The 19,945-nt window shown below is 55.3% G+C and overlaps 7 protein-coding genes across 7 annotated transcripts; 2 read left to right on the top strand and 5 right to left on the bottom strand.

Moving 5' to 3' along the window:
* Positions 1–354: 354 nt before the first annotated feature.
* KRP23_3937 (uncharacterized protein) lies at positions 355–870 on the bottom strand (the record flags this gene model as incomplete). The annotated part of the gene is made up of 1 exon (XM_067888854.1): positions 355–870. One exon carries the CDS (start codon positions 868–870, stop codon positions 355–357), a length of 516 nt encoding a protein of 171 aa, XP_067748055.1.
* A 1,536-nt stretch (positions 871–2,406) lies between these two features.
* Positions 2,407–4,642, bottom strand: KRP23_3936 (Kinesin-like protein KIF9; the record flags this gene model as incomplete). The annotated part of the gene is made up of 4 exons (XM_067888852.1): positions 2,407–2,698; positions 2,787–4,100; positions 4,371–4,468; positions 4,532–4,642. The coding sequence occupies 4 exons, from the start codon at positions 4,640–4,642 to the stop codon at positions 2,407–2,409; spliced, it is 1,815 nt and encodes a 604-aa protein (XP_067748054.1).
* Positions 4,643–4,850: 208 nt separating this feature from the next.
* KRP23_3935 (Exosome complex component RRP45B) lies at positions 4,851–6,500 on the bottom strand (the record flags this gene model as incomplete). The annotated part of the gene is made up of 2 exons (XM_067888851.1): positions 4,851–6,219; positions 6,316–6,500. 2 exons carry the CDS (start codon positions 6,498–6,500, stop codon positions 4,851–4,853), a joined length of 1,554 nt encoding a protein of 517 aa, XP_067748053.1.
* A 109-nt stretch (positions 6,501–6,609) lies between these two features.
* Positions 6,610–6,990, top strand: KRP23_3934 (uncharacterized protein; the record flags this gene model as incomplete). The annotated part of the gene is made up of 1 exon (XM_067888850.1): positions 6,610–6,990. One exon carries the CDS (start codon positions 6,610–6,612, stop codon positions 6,988–6,990), a length of 381 nt encoding a protein of 126 aa, XP_067748052.1.
* A 309-nt stretch (positions 6,991–7,299) lies between these two features.
* Positions 7,300–8,256, top strand: KRP23_3933 (ATP synthase subunit O, mitochondrial; the record flags this gene model as incomplete). The annotated part of the gene is made up of 2 exons (XM_067888849.1): positions 7,300–7,406; positions 7,560–8,256. The coding sequence occupies 2 exons, from the start codon at positions 7,300–7,302 to the stop codon at positions 8,254–8,256; spliced, it is 804 nt and encodes a 267-aa protein (XP_067748051.1).
* A 282-nt stretch (positions 8,257–8,538) lies between these two features.
* Positions 8,539–9,566, bottom strand: KRP23_3932 (Ras-related protein Rab-21; the record flags this gene model as incomplete). The annotated part of the gene is made up of 4 exons (XM_067888848.1): positions 8,539–8,620; positions 8,688–8,766; positions 8,905–9,150; positions 9,242–9,566. 4 exons carry the CDS (start codon positions 9,564–9,566, stop codon positions 8,539–8,541), a joined length of 732 nt encoding a protein of 243 aa, XP_067748050.1.
* Positions 9,567–17,099: 7,533 nt separating this feature from the next.
* On the bottom strand, positions 17,100–17,705 carry KRP23_3931 (uncharacterized protein; the record flags this gene model as incomplete). The annotated part of the gene is made up of 1 exon (XM_067888847.1): positions 17,100–17,705. The coding sequence occupies one exon, from the start codon at positions 17,703–17,705 to the stop codon at positions 17,100–17,102; it is 606 nt and encodes a 201-aa protein (XP_067748049.1).
* Between the last annotated feature and the right edge of the window lie 2,240 nt (positions 17,706–19,945).

Raw genomic sequence — 19,945 nt, 5'->3', positions numbered from 1 at the left:
GCTGCCAATCGTGGTTGGTCCAGCTTGCGTTTTGCGCGTGGCACGGCAGGCCAGATGTCCCCGCCACCGACGTGCTCTACTAATTCAAACAGCATCGACTGACCGTGTTGAGCCGACACCTCCCTATCCGTCGGGAATTGCCTTACTGCGGCAAAGACACGGGCGCGCATTCAAAAAGCATGTCTTTCCGCCCCACCCAGTAAGTTAAACGCCATCATCGTCGTGGGTTGCTGGTTGCTGCTGTTGGCAACGCGAATGGAGAACGCGAATGGATGGAAATTTGACGCACAGTGTATTGATGCTCCTGGCGATCAATAAAAATAATAATAATCCTATCGCGCGCTCTCGAGCAGCTCAGAGGCGCTGCGCCGAGCGGCGCATGATCTCTATCTGGTGCTTGAGCAGGTAGCACACGGCGGCGCGCGAGACGCCAAACTCCTTGGCCAAGTGCGCCTGCTTCTCACCCGCGCGCACGCGGCGCACGATCTCGCAGCGCTCGCGCTCCTTGAGGTATTTCTTCTTGACGCGCTTGCCGGCCGTACCGCACGCAGTGGGCGGCGACAGCGGCGCAGCGGAGAGGCCCACGCTGGTGAAAGGGCGCTTCAAACCCGTACGGCGGTCGGCCGTCATGTCCTCGTCCTCAGTCTCGGAGCTGGAGGAGCAGGAGGTCGACGCCGTCGGAGAGTAACTCTGGCTGTAGTTGTAGCTGTTGCAGTAGGGCAGCTGCAAGCCGCTGGCCTGATGCCAGCCGTAGGGCGAATAGCTGGGGCTCTGCGGGCGCGGCTCGCCGCTCAGCAGCGGCGACGGCGGCTGCGGCGTGGCCGAGTTCTGCAAGAAGGTCTGGAAGCTGGGCAGTACTGTCATGGCCATGGTGGTGGTGGTGTCGAATACTTGTACACGAAGTGATCGAAAGCCGTTCAAAACGATAATGAGGCCTGCTGGGCCGCCGATTTCCGGCCAGGGCGCTGCGTCGCGCGCGGCGGCAAAGATATGCATGCGCTGGGCGTCGCGTTTTTCCGGCTGGATCGTGTGTTAAACCACGGGCCATAGTGGGGCCCAGTCAAACCGTCCACAACCCCAGGTTGCAGTTCGGCGGGGCGTTTCTCTATCGTATGCTTCAGTTCTCGCCTGAATCGCAATGGTGCTTGGACACGCCATAGACACCGCGCCGAGATGCCAGCCCCCTTTTAACAGGACCAACCCCGCTGCTGTCGCTACCGCCCAATTCAACGGCGGTGAGCCCCGCGTGAAAAGCTCGGCCGGCGCGGCGCCAAGGCTTTTGTGTTCTCGACAGGCTTTCCCGCAACGCACACACACAACTGACGCACCCGCTGATGCAAGGAAAATCGCTACAAAGGCGCGCAGCCCCTCGTCGCTATCAAGTGAGCGCCGGCGTGCATGCACCCTCGGCAAGGCGCGCTAGCAGGAACGCGATCGCGACAGCGTTCTCGCTGGGCAGCCTCGCATCCAACGATCGATGCTGTCTTGCTGCGGTTTAACTGTCTCGCTCGGAGCAGCACTTACATGTACACCCGTTTCGACCAGCGATTTTGGAACAGGAGCATCCGCGTGAAGGCATTTTCCCCCACATTGAACTGCAAGTCCCGCGTCTTTGTGGTCGGTCGGCCCGCCTTGTTTAGCAGCGCGGACGCCGTTAACTTGACAACGGGCGTTCCTACGGTCGCTGAACTTCCTATATATGTAGTCACTGGCAGTGCGCTGTTGCTGACCCCCGCCGCCGTCTCCGTTCTCTTCTCGCTTGAACTTGGGTCACGCGCTATAACTGGCGAAACCCAGTGCAGACACCGTCGATATCCCATCAGTGGAGCGCGTGGCTCTGGTGCACCAAAAGGGCTCGCGAATCTGCACCACTCGATTGTTGGGTCAGCAGCATGTTTTTGCGGTGGTTGGCGGTGTTAAATCGCAAGGCGCGTCTCATGCCATGCGCGTGTCTTTTACGCCTTTTTTTAAACGATGCCAGCAACGCGCGCGACGTCAGCAACCTCGTTAGCAATCGAGGCTCAAAACTGGCCTTGCCGTCCGCGCGACTACAGTGCAGGAACTGCCACCTACCTTCACCCAGCACTACTCGGCGGGCGGCGTGTTTGGCCCCAAGCTCCTCGTCAGGATGCCGTCGCGAGCAAGGGTCTGGGGTGCGTTTGTAAGGAGCTGTCTGCAACAGAGGCAATCGTCATTACAAGGACTTGGGTGACTGGGGCACTGCGCGACTACAGCACTGCCTCGCAAATGGTGCTGCAAGGCAAGTCTGCCGAAGGCCAACTAGTCCAAGCACCAAAATGACTGGCTACTTCAAGCGCACTCCTGTTTCCGTGTCTATGGCGAGCCCTTGAACTTGCCGCCCGATCCTGGTCGCGCAGCATCGGACACTTGGGGATCACCTCAGCCTCAGCCGGGCCAGTCGCCTGCCACCGTTTCGGGGCCTTCTTGCCGGTCCTTCCACGCCTGAAAGTGCAGCGCCACCTGCTGTAGCATCTGCACCTTGATCTTGCCCAGGTATCCCACCTCCGCCTTCTTCTCTTGAAGCTGCTCGTACGCGGCGCGGTATCGCTTCTTGGCGTCCTGGAGCTGCAGCAACAGAACGCTCTGGCGCTCGAGCTCGTCCTCCCCCTCCTTCAGCTGGTCGGTAGCACTGCCATCCCGCAGCTCTTGGAGTCGCAGCGCGTACCTATCAATCTCCCTGCCCAATCAAAACCGTGAGTCAGCACCAAATCAAAACATGCATCCATTTCGTAGTTGAAGTTGCTGGCCAATCACACGCCACGTACAATTTCACGCGGTTGACGGTGAGTGCCAGCGTTGCGTACTGGGTTTTCGCCTCGCGAAGATTCAGCTTGGTCTGCTCAAGGTCGCGCAGGGCCTCCGCGCCGGGATCGGCGCCTCCCACGGACTTGAAGAGTTCGTATAGCTCCTTGTCCGTTTCTCTGGGGGCTGGTGCGGATGCCACGCGTTCCTGCCGCTCCGGTAGGTCTCTCCAGGGTCCCTGGTTGGCTTTGGAGATCAGCGGCAGCACTGTTCCTCTCTTGTCGTCACTCATGTTATTGCTGTCGCTTGGAGCAGAAGACGGACTGGGTCCAGGCGGTGTGTGCCCGCGCAGCGCTCGGATCTGCGTCACCATCTTGCTTCCGGTCTTCCTCGTCTGGTTCATCCCTGGCTCAGTGGCATACTTTAAATCGAGGCAAACCGATCGGAAGGTTTGCAGTAGTCGCTGTGCCTGCCGTAAACTATGTATCGGAGGAGCCAGCTCAGGATCCTTCAAAAACGCGGCGATCTGTTGCCGTCGAGAGCTTTCCTCCTGCGCAGAGCTCTCCTTGCCTTCGTGCTGAACCCGTGTCCGCCCGGCAATCGCATCATACAGCGCTAATTCCTCTCGTAATCGCCGAATCTCGTCGCGGTATGCAGCACGCTCCGCACTTGCCAACTTCGACCCCGCAGCCCCAGAGCCCGACGCGACAATGTTGACAACAGCTTGGGTCTTAACACGACGCATTCTCGCCGCAAAGCGTAGCGTGGCCAGACTTTGGTCGGCGTGCGTCGATGCCGGCCACACACACGCCACCAACAGCGTACGACAATTGCCACCCAGCGAATCCTTCAGCAAGTTCGTCAGGGGTGTCTGCCGGAATGGCACGTGTGCTCGATTCTTGCTACCTAGCGCGAGTACAACCTGCTCCAGGAATGTCAGCGATCGGTTGATATAGCAGGCTTCGTTAGCCCGCGTAGAGCCAACCTCGGTCAGTGTCTTTTTCATGCGCTCCGAGCCCGCCAAATCGACCAAGTGCAGTTTGCTGTACACGACGCCGTCTTCGCTTTGTGGAGATCCAGTTGAGTCAACTCCAGGGCTGTCATCTTCGAGTAACTGGGAGGACATTGCACTCCGCTTGCGCTCCAGATAAAGCGTGAAAATGCAGTGAGATCGTGTCGAGGAAGCATTGAGTGCGTGCTCAGCCACTGCGCGGTTTGTGTCTCCCTGGAAAACGAGGTCCAGCGCCTGCTCCTCGCTGGACACGAGAGCTTTTGTGAGGCCCCGCACAAAAGTCTGCCCACGGGCATTCTCTTGAATCGCCAAGTCGGTGCCGGTGCTTCCAACGTCAGGTGCAAGTAGATCGATAAGGCGGTCGTTGTAGATCTCGAGATACGACACGCGCAGCGCATAAGAGTGGTCGGCATCCTGTTGAGTGCGCTGGAACACGCGAGTCAATGCTCGTGCGATAAGTCCACGGTCTTCGAAGCGACGGCGCGGGCCTCCCCCAGACATGGTGAACGTCTTGCCCGCTCCAGTTTGGCCGTAAGCTAGGATGCAGCCGTTGTAGCCGCTCAAGGCGCCATCCACCACGTCTGACCCCACCAACCGAAAGACACCAGCCTGGTCCACTGCTGCAGAGAGCACTTGGTCGAATCGGAAGCTTGTGCCACCGCCCGAGGTCGTATCCGTGACAACGCCGATGGTCTGCAGCACCAAGGAACATGGTCATGGTAGAGATTACACGAACTACCCTTGAATGCAGCGTACCTGCTGGTCCCCATCGATAACCACCGAGTCGCCTTTGTCTAATGGACTGGAACCATTTTCTTTGGCGGTGGTCGGCCGCACCCGGATGCAGACTCTGACCCTCTTCTGCATTCCAAGAGACTCGCCTCGCCTTAGCGCAGATGCCCCGCATTTGGTCTTGGGCCATGGCGTCGCTTCGAGGCGACCGTTTTCGCTCGATCACCTGAGCCCTTTCTTGGACAAACATTGCTGGAGCGAGCGACTTGGCGACACTCGACGACATTTGAAGCCTGCACTGTATGGGAAACGTACCGGTGTCCTATTAGTTTATCCTGCCAAATTACTTGCGCTTGACGGCGGCGCTGAGATCCATGTCCTCGTCTTCATCGGAGCTCGACGCAGCCTTTTTCTTTCTGCCCTTCTTGGCTGGCGCTTTCTTCACAGGCTTTGCGCTCGGCTTCGTCTTCACGGCTTCTTCTGGTTTTGCTGTCGTGCCGAACTCGCTCTGAAGGACCCCTCCTTCCTCTTCGCTGTCGCTATCGCTGTCCGCCACTGGCTTCTTCTTCGCAGGCGGGGCTGTCTTCAGCTGCTGTTTCTTATTACCGTGAATCAAGTCGCGCACTGTGTCGCTGTTGGCTAGTTGCCGGAACTCATCTCGAGCAGCATCCGTCATCTCGAGACCCGCTGTGGTCGGCTTTGGCTGCTTTTCCGCGATATCGGCAGACGTCTCGAGCGATTCTAGCAGCTCAGCCATAGATGTCACCTGCTGGACAGTCTCCTCCTTCGTCGGGTCATCGCGCAGCGAAATCGGTGCATGCAGCGTCGAGAAGTCGGTCATAGCACCCAAATCCACCTTCTCCACCGTGCTCTTGGCGCTTGCCTCGTCCACAGTGGATGAAACATCGGCGAATGCGCGACCGCGAAGCAATGCGCGCCGGCGCTGCACAGCCTCCTTGTCCGCCTTGTCCTCCTCTTCCTTGAAGAACGTCGTCAGCTCAACAGCACGCGCTGCTGCCACGTTCGCGCACCTGAGTACAGTAGCTGGGGAGATGGTAGCTCCACCAATCTTGTGCACGGCACAGAGCTCACGGAACGAGTTAAACGTAAAACTCATGCGCGCGTCCGTGATTCGCTCCTCTCGGTCCGTCGGATCCATGAAAATGATTGGCTCCCCGTCCTCATCGGCATCCATATCGTCGTCGTTTCCACCAGAGCTGTTCATATTGAGAGCTGGCTGCAGGAAGCAGAACGAGATAGAAATCGGGATGTGGTGAAGGCTCAGCGGGACCGCCGCGTGCTCATCTACACTGTAAACGGTAACCCCTCCACTGCCACCCGAGCCCTCCTTCACTGCAACTTCCGGTCGTCGGTAGTGCATGAGCGCTGCAATCGCAGCCAGCGAGGCAGCATCCACGAGATTTCCACCGTGGTCAACCACGTGCACGTGGCATGTGATGGCCCAGACCTTCTCGCCAGCCACGACCGCCAGTGCCTCCGTATCTAGCGCACGACTCTCGCGCACGCCGCGCTCCACCAGGCGCGCCAGCTCTGCAGCTGCTACTGAAGATGCAGCGCCACGACCTGCAGATGCAGAGGCCTCGAAATTGGGTGACGCCATGGGCGACAACTCCACGGCAAAATGCAGGAAGCCTTCGGTCGGTCGGTCCGGGAAGGGGGGCACGATCTCGCCATGCACGTTGCCGATCACGCTGCAGAGTTGCAACAACAAGAGATAGAGAGAGAAGACAGGGAAACCAAGATGCGTCAGTTGTTAGCGTTGCAGGGTGGAGGCGATGTCGACGTACCGAGTACGGCCTAGCTGCACTTCAGCTTGGCTTTCGCTCTCGCTGCGGCGGAACTGCACGCGGATCTTGCGCTGCTGCAGCAGCTCGCGACCATCAGCGCGCACATGCGGCGGCTGGCGCAGGCAGTTGGCCAGGAACTGGCGCTCGTTCTCGCTCAGGAAGTCGTGCTCGTCCCGCAGCGCCATCGTCGGTCGAATCTCTGGATAATGAGCTGCTGGCGGAGGAGCGCTTACTTGGCCGGACTGTGATTGGCCAAGTCCTAGGGTTATCTCGGTAAATAACCAATAGATACCGATGGACGGATATCGGCAGACGCTCCTGGGGCGCGCACTGGCGGACGCGCTGCAGGATCTAGAGAAGGAGCGAGGAGACCACAACGACTTGGAGGTGGACGGCGACCTGCTGTTCTCTTTGTTTGACGAGTCCATGGAGCTGGAGCTGCGCGACAGCGGACAGGAAGGGCGGACGTTCACGCACGAGTCCTTGGAGCTAACGGGCAAGGTCACGGCCTTCAACCGGTTCTTGGGTGACTGGAGCGTGCAGGCTCGAGTCGTGCCGCGGGATATTAAGTTGGACCACTGTGTCGCCGATCTGCACTTGCCCCAGCAGCAGGATCACGAGCGTGAGGAGGACCAAAACGTGGCGATGCGGCTGAAGCTACGGCAGCGGACATGATAACCACTCGGGCTTGGTGTGGTCGCTGTCTGTTCGATGTGGGGCCGTGGACACGAAATGATTGACGTCGCCTGGCATCACCTTCCTCGACAGAGCTGCCGATCGCAAAGACGACGAGCGTCACTTACACTCGGTCTGAATGCCTGAATATTGAGTGTACTGCCTTTATCGACCAAACGCTGCCAGACTATCGGTAGTAGATGCACCATCCGCAGTGCTGTAGAGCGTTGTCTTCTTGAACACGTAGCATAGCTGGAAAAACTGCGACTGCGAGCTGGCGTCATTTTGTTTGACATTGAGATATTTCCGATGATCTGGTTGGCAGAGTTTTGGTACATTGTACCATGCTATGTGTGTGGCTCCAAGCCCCACATCGGCCCCCTCGCCCCAAAGACCACTTTTAGCAGGAACGGAAGGTGAGTGCGCGTGCGATCTCGGGCTCTTGGCGGCCCGCCCCGGGTGTTCCCACCAGAAACATGCGCTCCCCCGCGTTGCGCTCACTGTGGCGCGTGGGGCGCTGTGTGCGAAATCTGCAGTCGACTGACTCTGCTGTTCTGTGCTCCTGCCAGCATGCTGTCCTCGACGATCAAGAACTCAGTGCGCAAGGCCGCGGTGGCCCCCACCATGGCGCGCGGCATGGCGGCGGCCGCCTCGTCCACGAAGGAGGTGGAGGAGATCGGCAGTTTCGGCCAGATGACGCAGCCTAAGCTGCAGCTCTTCGGCCTGCACGCCCGCTACGCCAACGCCCTGTACAGTGTGGCGGCCAAGCAGAACCAGCTGGAGGCTGTCGAGAAGGAGCTCCTGACCATCGAGGAGACCATCGCCAAGGAGCCCAACTTCGCCTCGTTCCTGCACGACCCCACGATCGCCCGTGCCTCCAAGAAGGAGGACATCTCCAAGGTCATGGAGAAGGCCAAGTTCTCCAAGCCGGTGGCTGGCCTCTTCGAGGTGCTCGCCGAGAACGGCCGTCTGCCGGACGTCAAGGGTGTCATTTCCACCTACAAGAAGCTCATGGGTGCTTACCGCGGCGAGGTGCAGGCCAAGGTCACGTCGGCTGACGCGCTGACCAAGGCCCAGCTGGACCAGGTCAAGAAGGCTCTCGCCGCTCGCGTGGAGAAGAACGAGAAGCTGCTGCTGGAGACGGTCGTGGACCCCGAGATCCTGGGCGGCCTCAAGGTGCAGATCGGCAACTACTTCATCGACCTGTCGCTCGCCACCAAGATCGACAAGATCAACACATTGCTCGCCAACTCGAGCCAGCAGTAAGCCAGTTTTCCGACGGCAAGCAAGGTACGCGTGAAGGTGGCGTAGCTAGCGGGACGTTGGTAGGCGCCAAGAGGACATCCGTCCATGGTCCTCGTGCCTGCGGATTTGCTCGTGTTTGCGTCCGGGCGACGGAGCTAGCAAGGAAGCCGACGACTAAATGAAGAACTTACAACGGAAATGAATGAGCTCGTGTTCGTCATGCGCCCCAGTTGGTGTTTTAAATGCTGGTCTTTGTTGGAGTCCGTCTGCGGTAGTGTCAACCCGCATGCCTGTACAGGAATCTCATTTCAGTTTGATGTCCATCTTGCCCTCGGCGACGCCACAAGAAACGATGCACACGACGAGCCGAAACGTGACTTGTTTCCTGTGAATAAAAACATCCTTAGCTAGCATCCATGGCGTCAAAACGCTTCCTCGCGACGGCATGATACCCTTCTTTCTCTCTCCTGCTTTCTCTCGCTTCCTCCTCTGTGCTACGCTGCTCCTTTGCCCTCCTCCTTGCCTGTCGTTCTATACGCGTGCGTTATGCTGACCTGTAGACGAACTAACAGCAGCCGCCTTTGGACGACTTGCCCCCAGAGGCGCTGGCTTGGCTCAGAATGACAGGGCTTTGGCCTCCGTAGCCGTATGAGCCTGCGCCTGCCGCACTGCCTGCTCTGGATCCGTCGCGGCCTCGTGTCCGCTGCTCTTGGTCGTGCTTCTTGAGCAGCTGCACTGCCAGACTCTCGAATAGCGCCTGCACTCCTTCACCCGACTTGGCACTCGTACGAAACACCAGCGCGCCGATCTCATCCGCGAACTGCTGCGCCTTGGCGAAGTCGAAGTCGGACGGCACGTCGCTTTTATTGCCCACGACCGCTAACACTATATCGTCGCCCACGTGGTGCTGGAGGTCTACCACCATAGCAAAAGAGCAAAAAGTAAGGATAAAAGTCCGTGTGTCCCTGATTCTACCGACGTGAGCAGGAGAAGCCAGTCGTCGCACCTTGCAGCCACTCCTTGATCTTATCGAAGCTGGCCTCGCTCTGCAGGTCGAAGACCAGGATGGCCGCCTTCGCATTGCGATAGTACATGGGCGCCATGGAGCGGAAGCGTTCCTGCCCGGCCGTGTCCCAGATCTGCAGCGTCAGTTTCCTCCGGGCACCGGCGTCGTCTCCGACGATCACGCGCTTCTGCAGGAACGAGGCTCCGATGGTCGCCGACGTGGGCGTGGAGAAGCTGCCGTGGCAGTAGCGCATGGTGATGGACGTCTTGCCCACGTCCGTGGGACCGATGATCACCAACTTGCGGTCGAGCCCCACGTCCTCCATGGCTGATTCGGAACTTGACAATGTGTATATCGCTGTCTCCATGATCGCACTTAGCAGAGCACTTTAAAAAGATTTTACTTTGTTCTCTGACATTTGTTTTAGAGTTAAAACTCTAAAATAATTTAAAATTTTCATTCGACATTTTGAGAAAGACGAAGGATACGCATTCTGTCTCAGTATCACGAGACTGTATGAGTCTCGTGAGACTGTGAACAGTCTGGGGCGAGTTGAAATTGTCGAACAGCCATATGGCGGTGGCACTGTGGCCAAGTCTTCATTGTTTTTGTAGCGCTACTTCTTTCACCAGCGCAACGCCAAAACAACCCATGCAAAAATAGTTTAACCAATCAGCTACACACATGTCATATAAAAAAATAGCTAATACAAGCGCGACAATTGTCCGCCTCCCATCGCTCTCCAACATGACCAAGGCTCCGTACGGCAGCGACGCGACGCTAAACAGCGAGAAGTGTGGCATCGCGCACAAACTTCTCGAAGTACAAGAAACGATGCAAAGGCATTAAAGTGCGTGACTCTCGAAGCGAGACCCACAAACGGTCGTGGACGAAGCACCTCAACCAAGCGTGTCAGCGCTCACCCGCAGTCAGAGTGCTGCTAAGAAATTCAAGAGACTCGAAGGTAAGTTGTATCTTAAACTTTATATGTAGGTGGTGTACTCATCTTTTATGTACGCAATACCAGAGACCCGAGAGTAGCTGAGCGGACTGGAACGAGTGCTTCTTTACCCAAAATCGAGCCGAGAGGAATAAAGGACCATCGAATTAAAGATCTAAGTCGCAATACGGGATACAGGGATCGATACCCTGTTTCTCCACTGTGATCATGTTACCGTGATAAAATCACTTGGCAACAGCACTTTCCCAAATGTGCACTTCGCGGTTCATTTGCGAAACTCGCTGACCTTGAGTAACACTTTTATTTTCAACGGGTGATGTGTATTGTGTTACAAGACCTGGGTCTTGAACGCTAATCACCACTCCAGATCGACTTGGTGCCTGATCCAGTACTGGGTGGTCGCGCGCTTCTCTTCCTCCGCCACCACCCACTTCCTAACTTCCTTCTAGCATCTCCTTCTGTCTGTCCATTGTTTGGCATCGTTGTCTGCTCTCTCCGTGTAATGGGTCTGCTTAGACCCACTACTTAAGCTTACACGTGTGCGCACGTGTAGGAGGAAGCGTAGGAGTAATTTACTTAAGTTCAGTATACTTGTATCCACAAGTATACTTAAACCTAGATAAACGAACCAAACGAAAGCTTTGGTGGTAAATGAGAACTGTATTGATTGTAAATGGGGTTTCCTCCTAAAACTGATATTTCTAATGAGAGGTTCTGCCATTGGATGGCTGGCAGAACCCCTATCTATTGAATGACTCTCATTGGTAGAAAGGTGTTACTTTCTACCAGTCATATGCCTTTTGCTATGAATGTGGACCACCCTGTGGTGGTCACCTGAATGTGTGCCTTAGTGCATGTTGCACTAAGGTAGGAGGTGAACCGAATGTGTAGCCCCGCTACACTCCGTCACCCCTGTCAGTAGCGGCAACATCTCACCGTTTGGTTCTCGAGCGTTCATCGTCCTGGCTCCTCGATCCATGGCCTGGTTGGCCAACCAATTCGCCATATTGTTGTGTGCGCGATAGTTGTGCTGCCAGCTACCCATCGCGCACTCATCCGCGAGACGCCTTGTTCGCTTGTGCCAGTGTATCAGGTTCTTCGATGTCGGCTTTTTCCGCGTCTCCATCAGCCTTAAAATTAAGGTGCTGTCTCCTACCACTACTGAGTTGTAATACCGAACATGCCGAGAAACGTGCTATGGTCTGTATTTCTGCTTCTTGCATAGCTCGATGTGCAATGTAAATGGCCGTATCATCGGCGTACCCAAACACTTGCAAAGGCCTCGCGTCACTACCGCTGACTAGTGCAATACCTCTGAGTCTGCCGTCACTCTTTTATTTCATCGTAGAGCAGGTCAACCGCCAGAATAAATAGCAGCGGAGCAAGTGGGCAACCCTGCCGTATGCCTTTTGTCACCTTGACCGCCCTCGAAAACTCCCCATTCGCCATAAACCTGACTGTGGTGTTGGCGTGAATTGCCGCCACTATTGCGCAAAACCTAGGTGGCAGCCCCTTCCTCCATCAAAAACGCCCTATCAAGCGAATCGTAGGCTTTCACGAAGTCGAGCAACAGCACCTGCGCCTCCGTCAACTCTCGCCCCTCTCTACATGCAGCATTGGCCGCTTCATGCATGTCAATCGCTTCACGAATTTTTCTACCTGGAATGAACCCGCGTTGTGTCCTGTGCACCAATTTCGTGATGTGCCGCCGTACTCGCCACGCAAGGATCCTAGTAAATATTTTGTAGTCCGAGTTCAGTAGCGATATGGGCCGATAGTTCAATGGGTTGCTTTTGTCTCCTCATTTGCTGATGCTGAAAATGAAGGCTTCCACAGATGTGGACGGGGTCAATCCGGTTTCCATGCAGCCATTCAGTATCCTCGTTAAGATCGGCACCACCGACTCACTGTTGTCCTTGTCCCCAGGTCATCCGGCCCACAGGCCTTGCCTCTTTTGCTTTTGTGTATCGCTCGCTCGATCTCTCCTTCGGTAATTTCTTCATCAATGTCCGTGAGATCCTCCGTCTCCCAGTTGCTCACAATGTTGTCCACATATTCCTCGATAGAGACCTGTTCCACTGCTGCCCCACTTAGAATCGGCTCCCAGTAATCTGCTAAAATGTCCGCTTTGACCTGTTGCTTGCGATGGGTGACACCCTGCTTGGGGATCAGCGTGGGTATGACGTTGTCTCCGTATTTAGTGCATATTCTCTGGAAGAAGTGCCGTGTGTTACATTTTGATGTCCAGGCATTCCTGGCTATCAAAACTCTTCGCCTCAGCGTCCTCTTCCCATCCTGCTCCTTCTGCAGTTGCCCCAGCAGTTCCTTCCTTTCCGTCTCCGTCTCCGGCTGTGCTGGGTGGCATCGCCCCAGCCTGTTCTTGATCCTCCGGATGCGTTGTCTAAAGCTGTCACTCATGCGCTTCCGCGCTTGTTTCTTGAGTTCTGTCATCTCTGTCTTGATCGCCCTCTTGAAATTGTCCCAATTGTCCCCTGTCTCCAGCACCGCAACTTGATCCTGCTCCATCCTGTGCTCTTCTAACCTCCTCCTAATCATGCTGGTCATCGTCATCTGCACATAGGCCGGCGGAGGGTAAATCTTCGACCGTTTCTTCAGCCTGATGGCTCCTTGTGGTTGATGCAACTCCATCAAGACGGCTCTGTGGTCTACTCCGCAGGGTAATTCTTCCGCTGTCACTCCCCTCACCAGTCTCTTGATCTCAGCCCTTACATATCATTTGTCCAGTCGTGAGGACCCTATAACTTCACTTACCGCTTTGTGGGTGTGAGTGTGATGCTCAATTGCGTATTGTTTGATGTCCTACTCTCCTTTCTTCGCTGGTAAATTGTAGAATCTGGCGTCCACTAGGCGCCATTTGGTCATGCTAGTTATTTCGCCCCAATATCGTCTCTACTGTCTCCCTCTATCCTATCCACATCTCGTTGCCCCACACAGTTGAAATATCCTCCACATACTATCATTGTTGTGGCCGGAAATTCGATCGTTTGTAGTTGCTGTAGGAATTGGACCCGCACGTCTCCCGCTGATGGCGTATATATGTTCACAAAAATGCACTTCTGCCCCGCTAAATCTCCTGAGATCATTATTAGATGCTCCGTCCAGTGTTCCGTTCCCCATGGCTTTGCTTCCTGCAGCTCTCCATACGGATTGATAAGAATCGCTACCCCTGCTCTTCTATTCTCCCCTGACAACCAGAAAGAGAAGTTGTTTGCTCTGTTGTGTTTAAAGCCCCACATGGCTGCGTGTTGATTCCGCGCTGCTCCATTCTCTTCCTCGTGCAGGTGCGTCTCCTGTAGAAAGACAATGTCTCTCTGTCCTCGCTCATGTTTTTCCTTAGTGCCATGCAGTTTACGTCCTAGGTGTGCCATATGTGTGGCCAAACCCCGAACATTGATGGTGGTTAAGCCCAGTGTTCTGTCATTTTGTGTTGATAGCAGTGGTTTGATTTCTTGTTTCTGCTGACTTCAGATCTTTGCCTTCGCTTTGCATCGTCTGAACTCCATTTTCCTCATTTCGCTCGTTTCCACGTTCGATACTCTCCCATAGAAGGAAGAGATTGTCGACTGTGAAAGTATGACAGCCTCCTCCTTGTGTGAATCTCTGTGTTACTGGTCATTGGACACTCTGCTGTCACCGTGCTGGCATACCTCCAGTGCTCCATCTCCTGTAGGCCCCTCAGCTCTCCCCTTCTCTCCCAGTGAGGAAACTTCTGTGATGAGATCCCCCATCGTAGTCGTGCCATAACTTGCGGCATCATGTTCTTGGGCAGCATGGCCGGGTAGCTCATTCCGCCCTTGCCCCTTCTCCACTGCCATCGTGTTTTGTGGCAGCAGGCTGGCAGCTGTCGTCCTCCTTTCATTGTCCGCTTGAGTATCCACTTCTCCGGGCGCGTCTTCAACTGCCGCTCGCTCCCTTCCCCTGACGTAATCTTGAGCTCTGGCCTATTCACTGTCTCGGTCGCCTTCCGTCGCCTCGCTACTCGAGTTGCTTTCCACTCTGCTGTCCATGCTGGCCGTCCTGCTGTACAGCACTCTGGCGGCTTTGCGGGTGCCCTTGAGCTTACGCACTGCCGCTTTGGTAGTCTTCAAGTGATCGTATGGTTCTGCGTCCAGCTCGACGCGTCCACTATTCGCTAAGATCTTGTTCCTTGTCTTCTCCATTCCGTCCGTCCGCTTTGTGTAAGCTGCGTACTTGTCCTGGTCATAAATTACTGCTTGGAAATGATTACCCGTGTTCAGCCATTGCAAAATTAGCACCGTTGGCAGTATTCCGCCCTGGGTCAGAGCCCTGAAAAGCTGCATCGCGTCTCTGGTGTCCATTGTCTCCACTGTACCCGATTCAATGTAGTCGTCTGTTGAGATACGCACGTTGTGGTAAGCATAGACTTGAGTCCTTGCCATGCCGTTCGCCTCCACATGCAACACATACAACGTCTCTCTGGCGTGCATTGTCATCGCCTTGATGTGCGCAGGTCGCACCCAATAGTGCAGAGGAACCAGCACCTTCACCGACTTTTGTCGCTGCTTCGCATAGTGGTTGGCTAACGCGTAAATTTGTTCTTCCCAGTTGGCCACCTCCTTGATCTTTGCTCCAATCACGTCCAATTCCACCATCAATTCCACTGGATGCAATCCACTCTCATCCACCAGGTTGGCCAACATGCCATTGATGACTTGCTTCTTGAGATTGTTGGCCTCCCCCGCAATTTTTGCATCAGGTGTCAACAGTCCTTCGCTGAAATTCGTAAGTGCTGCATAGAATGCTAACCAACCACACTGGTCTGGGCTGCCACATCCACTATCCGCCCTTCAATGAGCGTCAACCACTCCTCCAGTGGTGCCTCTGCATCCGTGACTGGTGTCACCTTGATGACCTTGATGTCATCGTTTCCGTCATCACTGCCGTCCTCGCTCAGGTCGCCCCCGCACCGCGCTTTCACCGCCTTCCCCACTTCTGTGTGCTGTTCCGCTACCTCGTGAAATTCCGCGTGTGTTTGTGGCTTCATCGCACTAAACTCCTCGCCCGTCTTCTTCCTTTCGCTCACCTCATGCAGATACTGGTGCATAAACAACTGGTGGCGCAGGCTCCCTTTGATCCCTTTGTCTGCCATTGTCGTTCTACGTGGAGATAACGACTTGGTCTTCCATCGTCTTGGAGCATTTTGTAGCTATTTGCCTCTCTGCTCCTTGCTTCTCCCCGGTCGCTCACTGTCCCATTCCTCTGGCGCACGTCTCTTGGGCGACAATGAAGCTAGGCGCTTGACCACCGGCGTTTGGGTGAGTTCTCTGTACCCTTGCTCTTGACCTCATTGTGGGTTGATCTTGTCGCTAGCTTTCCATCTTAAACTGCCTACTCCAGTCGAGTTGGCATCTTTGCTGTACCTTAGTTGTCGCGATGAGATCACCCATTTCCGCGTTGGCGACCTTTCTCTGGGTCGCTCGTCCACTGTAGGGCCCTCTTTCAGATGTTCCCCAACGCAATCCTCCTCTGGTTCAACCAAGTCATTATCTTCGGCCGTCCCCTCACCCATCTCCATATCCGGAGCCATGTCCTCAGTCTTGCCTTCACAGTATGCGGTCCAGACCGTCGATGCTCCCCTTCTGCGCCGCCATGGCTCTCCGTGTCCCTCCCCTCGCTTAGTTTCTTGTCAGCTATGACCCTGCCCCTCCATCGCCTATTGTGGCACTCCATTTGCTATTGTCTTCGCCATGCAATGGTTTGTGCTGCTGCCACTCCGCAGGTAGCACTGGTCCCTCCTCTTTTGGCACATCCACATTACAAGGTGGGTCCTTGGCATTCTGCTCCACCGCCTTCTTTTCTTTCTCCGCCCTTTTGCTTTGCTTGGTGATGTCAGGTCTTAACAGCACGTTCAGCTGTTCCAAAGTAGTCGGGTGGCTCCCCACATCGTATCCTTTGTTTAGTGATACCTTCTTCGATGGTAGCCGTCCTTCGATACTGTATGTGTGATGAGCCCTCCTGATCTTCACCTCTCCTTGGTTCGTCCTGCGAAATTTGGTCGGATGGTCCGGTGAAAAGCAATTCCTGCAAGGCCAGTTGACGTGCACCTCATGGTGATGCACAACAATCTCAACGCCATCAACCGCCAAGTACGCAATCTCCTTTAGTTTCTCTGGGCACGCCACTGCTCGTATCTTGACATTCCATTGCTGATCATCTATCCCTTGTTGACCGACCTCCAGATTCCTCATGGTTTGCACTTGCAACCCAGCTCCGCTTGCGATGATCCAGTATAGCTCCTTCGATGATACTACTCCTCTGCATACCGCTACTGAGAATGAGTCATAATCAAGTTTGATCAATTCATGCGTCAACTTCGCCTCTTCTCTCTGAGCTTCGTAGTCCAGCAGTGTCAGCATTTTCCCGGCAAATGGCACCTTCCATCCAATCCATTTGCTTGCTGTGTGTCTCCCTTTGAAAGTAACTTTCAACACTCTCGAATTCATGTCAAGAGAGATTCTCGACATGGTCGCCTTAAACTCCATGATTTCCTGCCGCTGAGGCATCGCCGCCTCCGCTCCTGAGTGGATTTGCGCTAATAGCACGTGTTTCGACAGGTTGTCGCCAAATCTCTGTCCCGGTGCCAAGTGCGCGTACACAGGATATTCAATCGCTAAAAATATGTTCGAGAATAGCGCTAATTCACGCGCCGTCATTGACTGTCCTAAGAAGCTTGGAACGTGCGGCACTTCGATCTCATGATTGAGTAGCATCAGAAGTGCCATGTCCTCGTCTTCTGTCCTTGGCCGCAGTTTAGTCACTTTCGGAAACGGAGTCACGCACAGGACATTCAACCGCTCTTGATCAACCGTCAGCTGCCAGTTCCCGCCCACTGCCATCCCTTTGCTCACTGCAACTTTATACGACTACCATTCCTACTGGCAGTTTCTTATCTTCTTGCGTCTCTTCGAACTGGAAGAACTGGATCCGCCTCTCCATTTCCGCTTGCGTTAACGCCTTCTGCAGCACCCATTCCTTCATCAAAAAATTGAACCTCTGCCTGTGCTCCGCACTGTCTTCAGCCCAGTAGCTCACCAGTCCTTGGTATCTCTCCAGCAGTCCCTGTGCCGGTTCATCCTTCCACTCCGTCCGCAGCTGCTGCTCTTCTGCCTCGCTAAGTGCAGCTAGCTTCAGACTACTCCTGTGCTCCTTGAAGCGCTTCTCCTTAGTCACCTCCTGCATCCGCTTGACCGTGTGAAACACGTAAGATGCTGGCGTATCGTTAGAAAGGTAGGCCCGTAGTTGTAGAAAAACCGCTCTGCCTTCTTCTTGCACCCCGTCTCCTTTCTTCCCCGTGCTGGGGAGCATGCTGACGGCCTTGTTCCTGCTGCCGTGTGGTACTTCACCGGCAAAAGCTTTCTCTCGCTCTGCTTCGGTTTCCCCTGAGCTGCATCTTGTGCCCCAGTAGCCCTCCTGTTCATCCCGTCTGTCTGCTTCTTCCCGTGGTTTTCGACCTTGATCCATTCTCCTTCCTCCCTGGATGCCGCGTCCGTATGCTTGACTCCCTCCGCTGTCCTAGCTGGATGCCGCTCCTCTCCGAGCTTCTCCGCCGACCGCTCTCCTCATCCCTTGCCCATGTTGGTCGTTCCGCACGCTTCTCTTCAGATTAATACCAAAGATCGTATCCCAGGGGGGTTCGCGTCCTTCCAGACGCCCCCCAGTGTTGAGTTTCTCCGTCTCCCGCTCGAGGCCTCTCGAGTCTTAAGCAGTCGCCGGTGAATCTGGAAGTGTTTTATTGTCATGAATTGGCTTGCCTTTTGCCTTTTGCCTTTTGCCGTTCGTGTCTTGTCCATTTTGTCCATCTTGTCCATTTTGACCATTTTAGCCTACCTTCCTTCTTGTTGGGGCCATCACTCCGGAACGGTGGGTAGCTTCGATCTCACTCACCTTTCTTCGTTTGAACCGAGCACCATGTAGTCCACGCCACCGACTTGCAATTGCCGTACTTGTCGCTGGGCTTCAGTACGTGTCCGTGCGCGTGCGTCTTGTTTGGGGTTCTCTCGACCTTGGTTGTCAAGTGGACCGCCGTACAGGCAGTGGCGGCACGGTACTGCGCTGGCGATTTGGAACCCCTTGTCACACAATCTCCTAGCGAAGACATGTCGACACCGCACGACGATGATATTTGATTCGACGCGACCGGATAAGCGTTGACGTGTGTGGACAGCGCGTGCTTGGTGGTGGTGCTTGGCAAGCCAAAGAAGTCGTCGATGCGCTGTCCGCTTCGAGTGAGTGGGGCGGGAGTGGTCGAAGAGACACTTCGCTCGGAGCCAGCCAGCCAGCCAGCTGAGCTGAGCTGAGCTGAGCTGAGCTGAGCTGAGCTGAGCCCAGCTCCGAAGCCACTGCAGGCAGGTACGGGCTGCTCGGATACAGTTGGGGAAGGCTTTGTTTTGTTTTGCGACGATAGGTTCGTCGGGTGGCGGGAGGTGGGTGCTGATATGGAGGTCACGTGTGAAGGCGATCCGCTTGGTTGAGGTGGCGAGTGTGTAATGCGCGATGCGTGTGTGTGTGCGTGTGCGTGTGTGTGTGGCGGCAGTAGATGGGCGTGCCGTTTTGGTGTATTGGTGTGTGTGTATGTGTGTGCAGTGTTTGTGTGGTGGTAGAGCACGTAGGGTGTTGTCATGGGGATGTAGCTCAAATGGTAGAGCGCTCGCTTAGCATGCGAGAGGTACAGGGATCGATACCCTGCTTCTCCACTGTGATCATGTTACTGTGATAAAATCAGTTGGCAATAGCACTTTCCCAAATGTGCACTTCGCGGTTCGTCTGCGAAACTCGCTGACCTTGAGTAACACTTTTATTTTCATGACTTGGCTTGCCTTTTGCCTTTTGCCGTTCGTGTCTTGTCCATTTTGTCCATCTTGTCCATTTTGACCATTTTAGCCTACCTTCCTTCTTGTTGGGGCCATCACTCCGGAACGGTGGGTAGCTTCGATCTCACTCACCTTTCTTCGTTTGAACCGAGCACCATGTAGTCCACGCCACCGACTTGCAATTGCCGTACTTGTCGCTGGGCTTCAGTACGTGTCCGTGCGCGTGCGTCTTGTTTGGGGTTCTCTCGACCTTGGTTGTCAAGTGGACCGCCGTACAGGCAGTGGCGGCACGGTACTGCGCTGGCGATTTGGAACCCCTTGTCACACAATCTCCTAGCGAAGACATGTCGACACCGCACGACGATGATATTTGATTCGACGCGACCGGATAAGCGTTGACGTGTGTGGACAGCGCGTGCTTGGTGGTGGTGCTTGGCAAGCCAAAGAAGTCGTCGATGCGCTGTCCGCTTCGAGTGAGTGGGGCGGGAGTGGTCGAAGAGACACTTCGCTCGGAGCCAGCCAGCCAGCCAGCCAGCCAGCCAGCCAGCCAGCTGAGCTGAGCTGAGCTGAGCTGAGCTGAGCCCAGCTCCGAAGCCACTGCAGGCAGGTACGGGCTGCTCGGATACAGTTGGGGAAGGCTTTGTTTTGTTTTGCGACGATAGGTTCGTCGGGTGGCGGGAGGTGGGTGCTGATATGGAGGTCACGTGTGAAGGCGATCCGCTTGGTTGAGGTGGCGAGTGTGTAATGCGCGATGCGTGTGTGTGTGCGTGTGCGTGTGTGTGTGGCGGCAGTAGATGGGCGTGCCGTTTTGGTGTATTGGTGTGTGTGTATGTGTGTGCAGTGTTTGTGTGGTGGTAGAGCACGTAGGGTGTTGTCATGGGGATGTAGCTC

The sequence above is a fragment of the Phytophthora ramorum genome, assembly GCF_020800215.1.
Source record: "Phytophthora ramorum isolate Pr-102 chromosome Unknown Phyram_PR-102_s0003, whole genome shotgun sequence".
In the NCBI taxonomy this organism is placed as follows: domain Eukaryota; phylum Oomycota; class Peronosporomycetes; order Peronosporales; family Peronosporaceae; genus Phytophthora; species Phytophthora ramorum.
The sequence above is the reverse complement of the archived record's forward strand: the minus strand, read 5'-3'. Positions and strand labels throughout refer to the sequence as shown.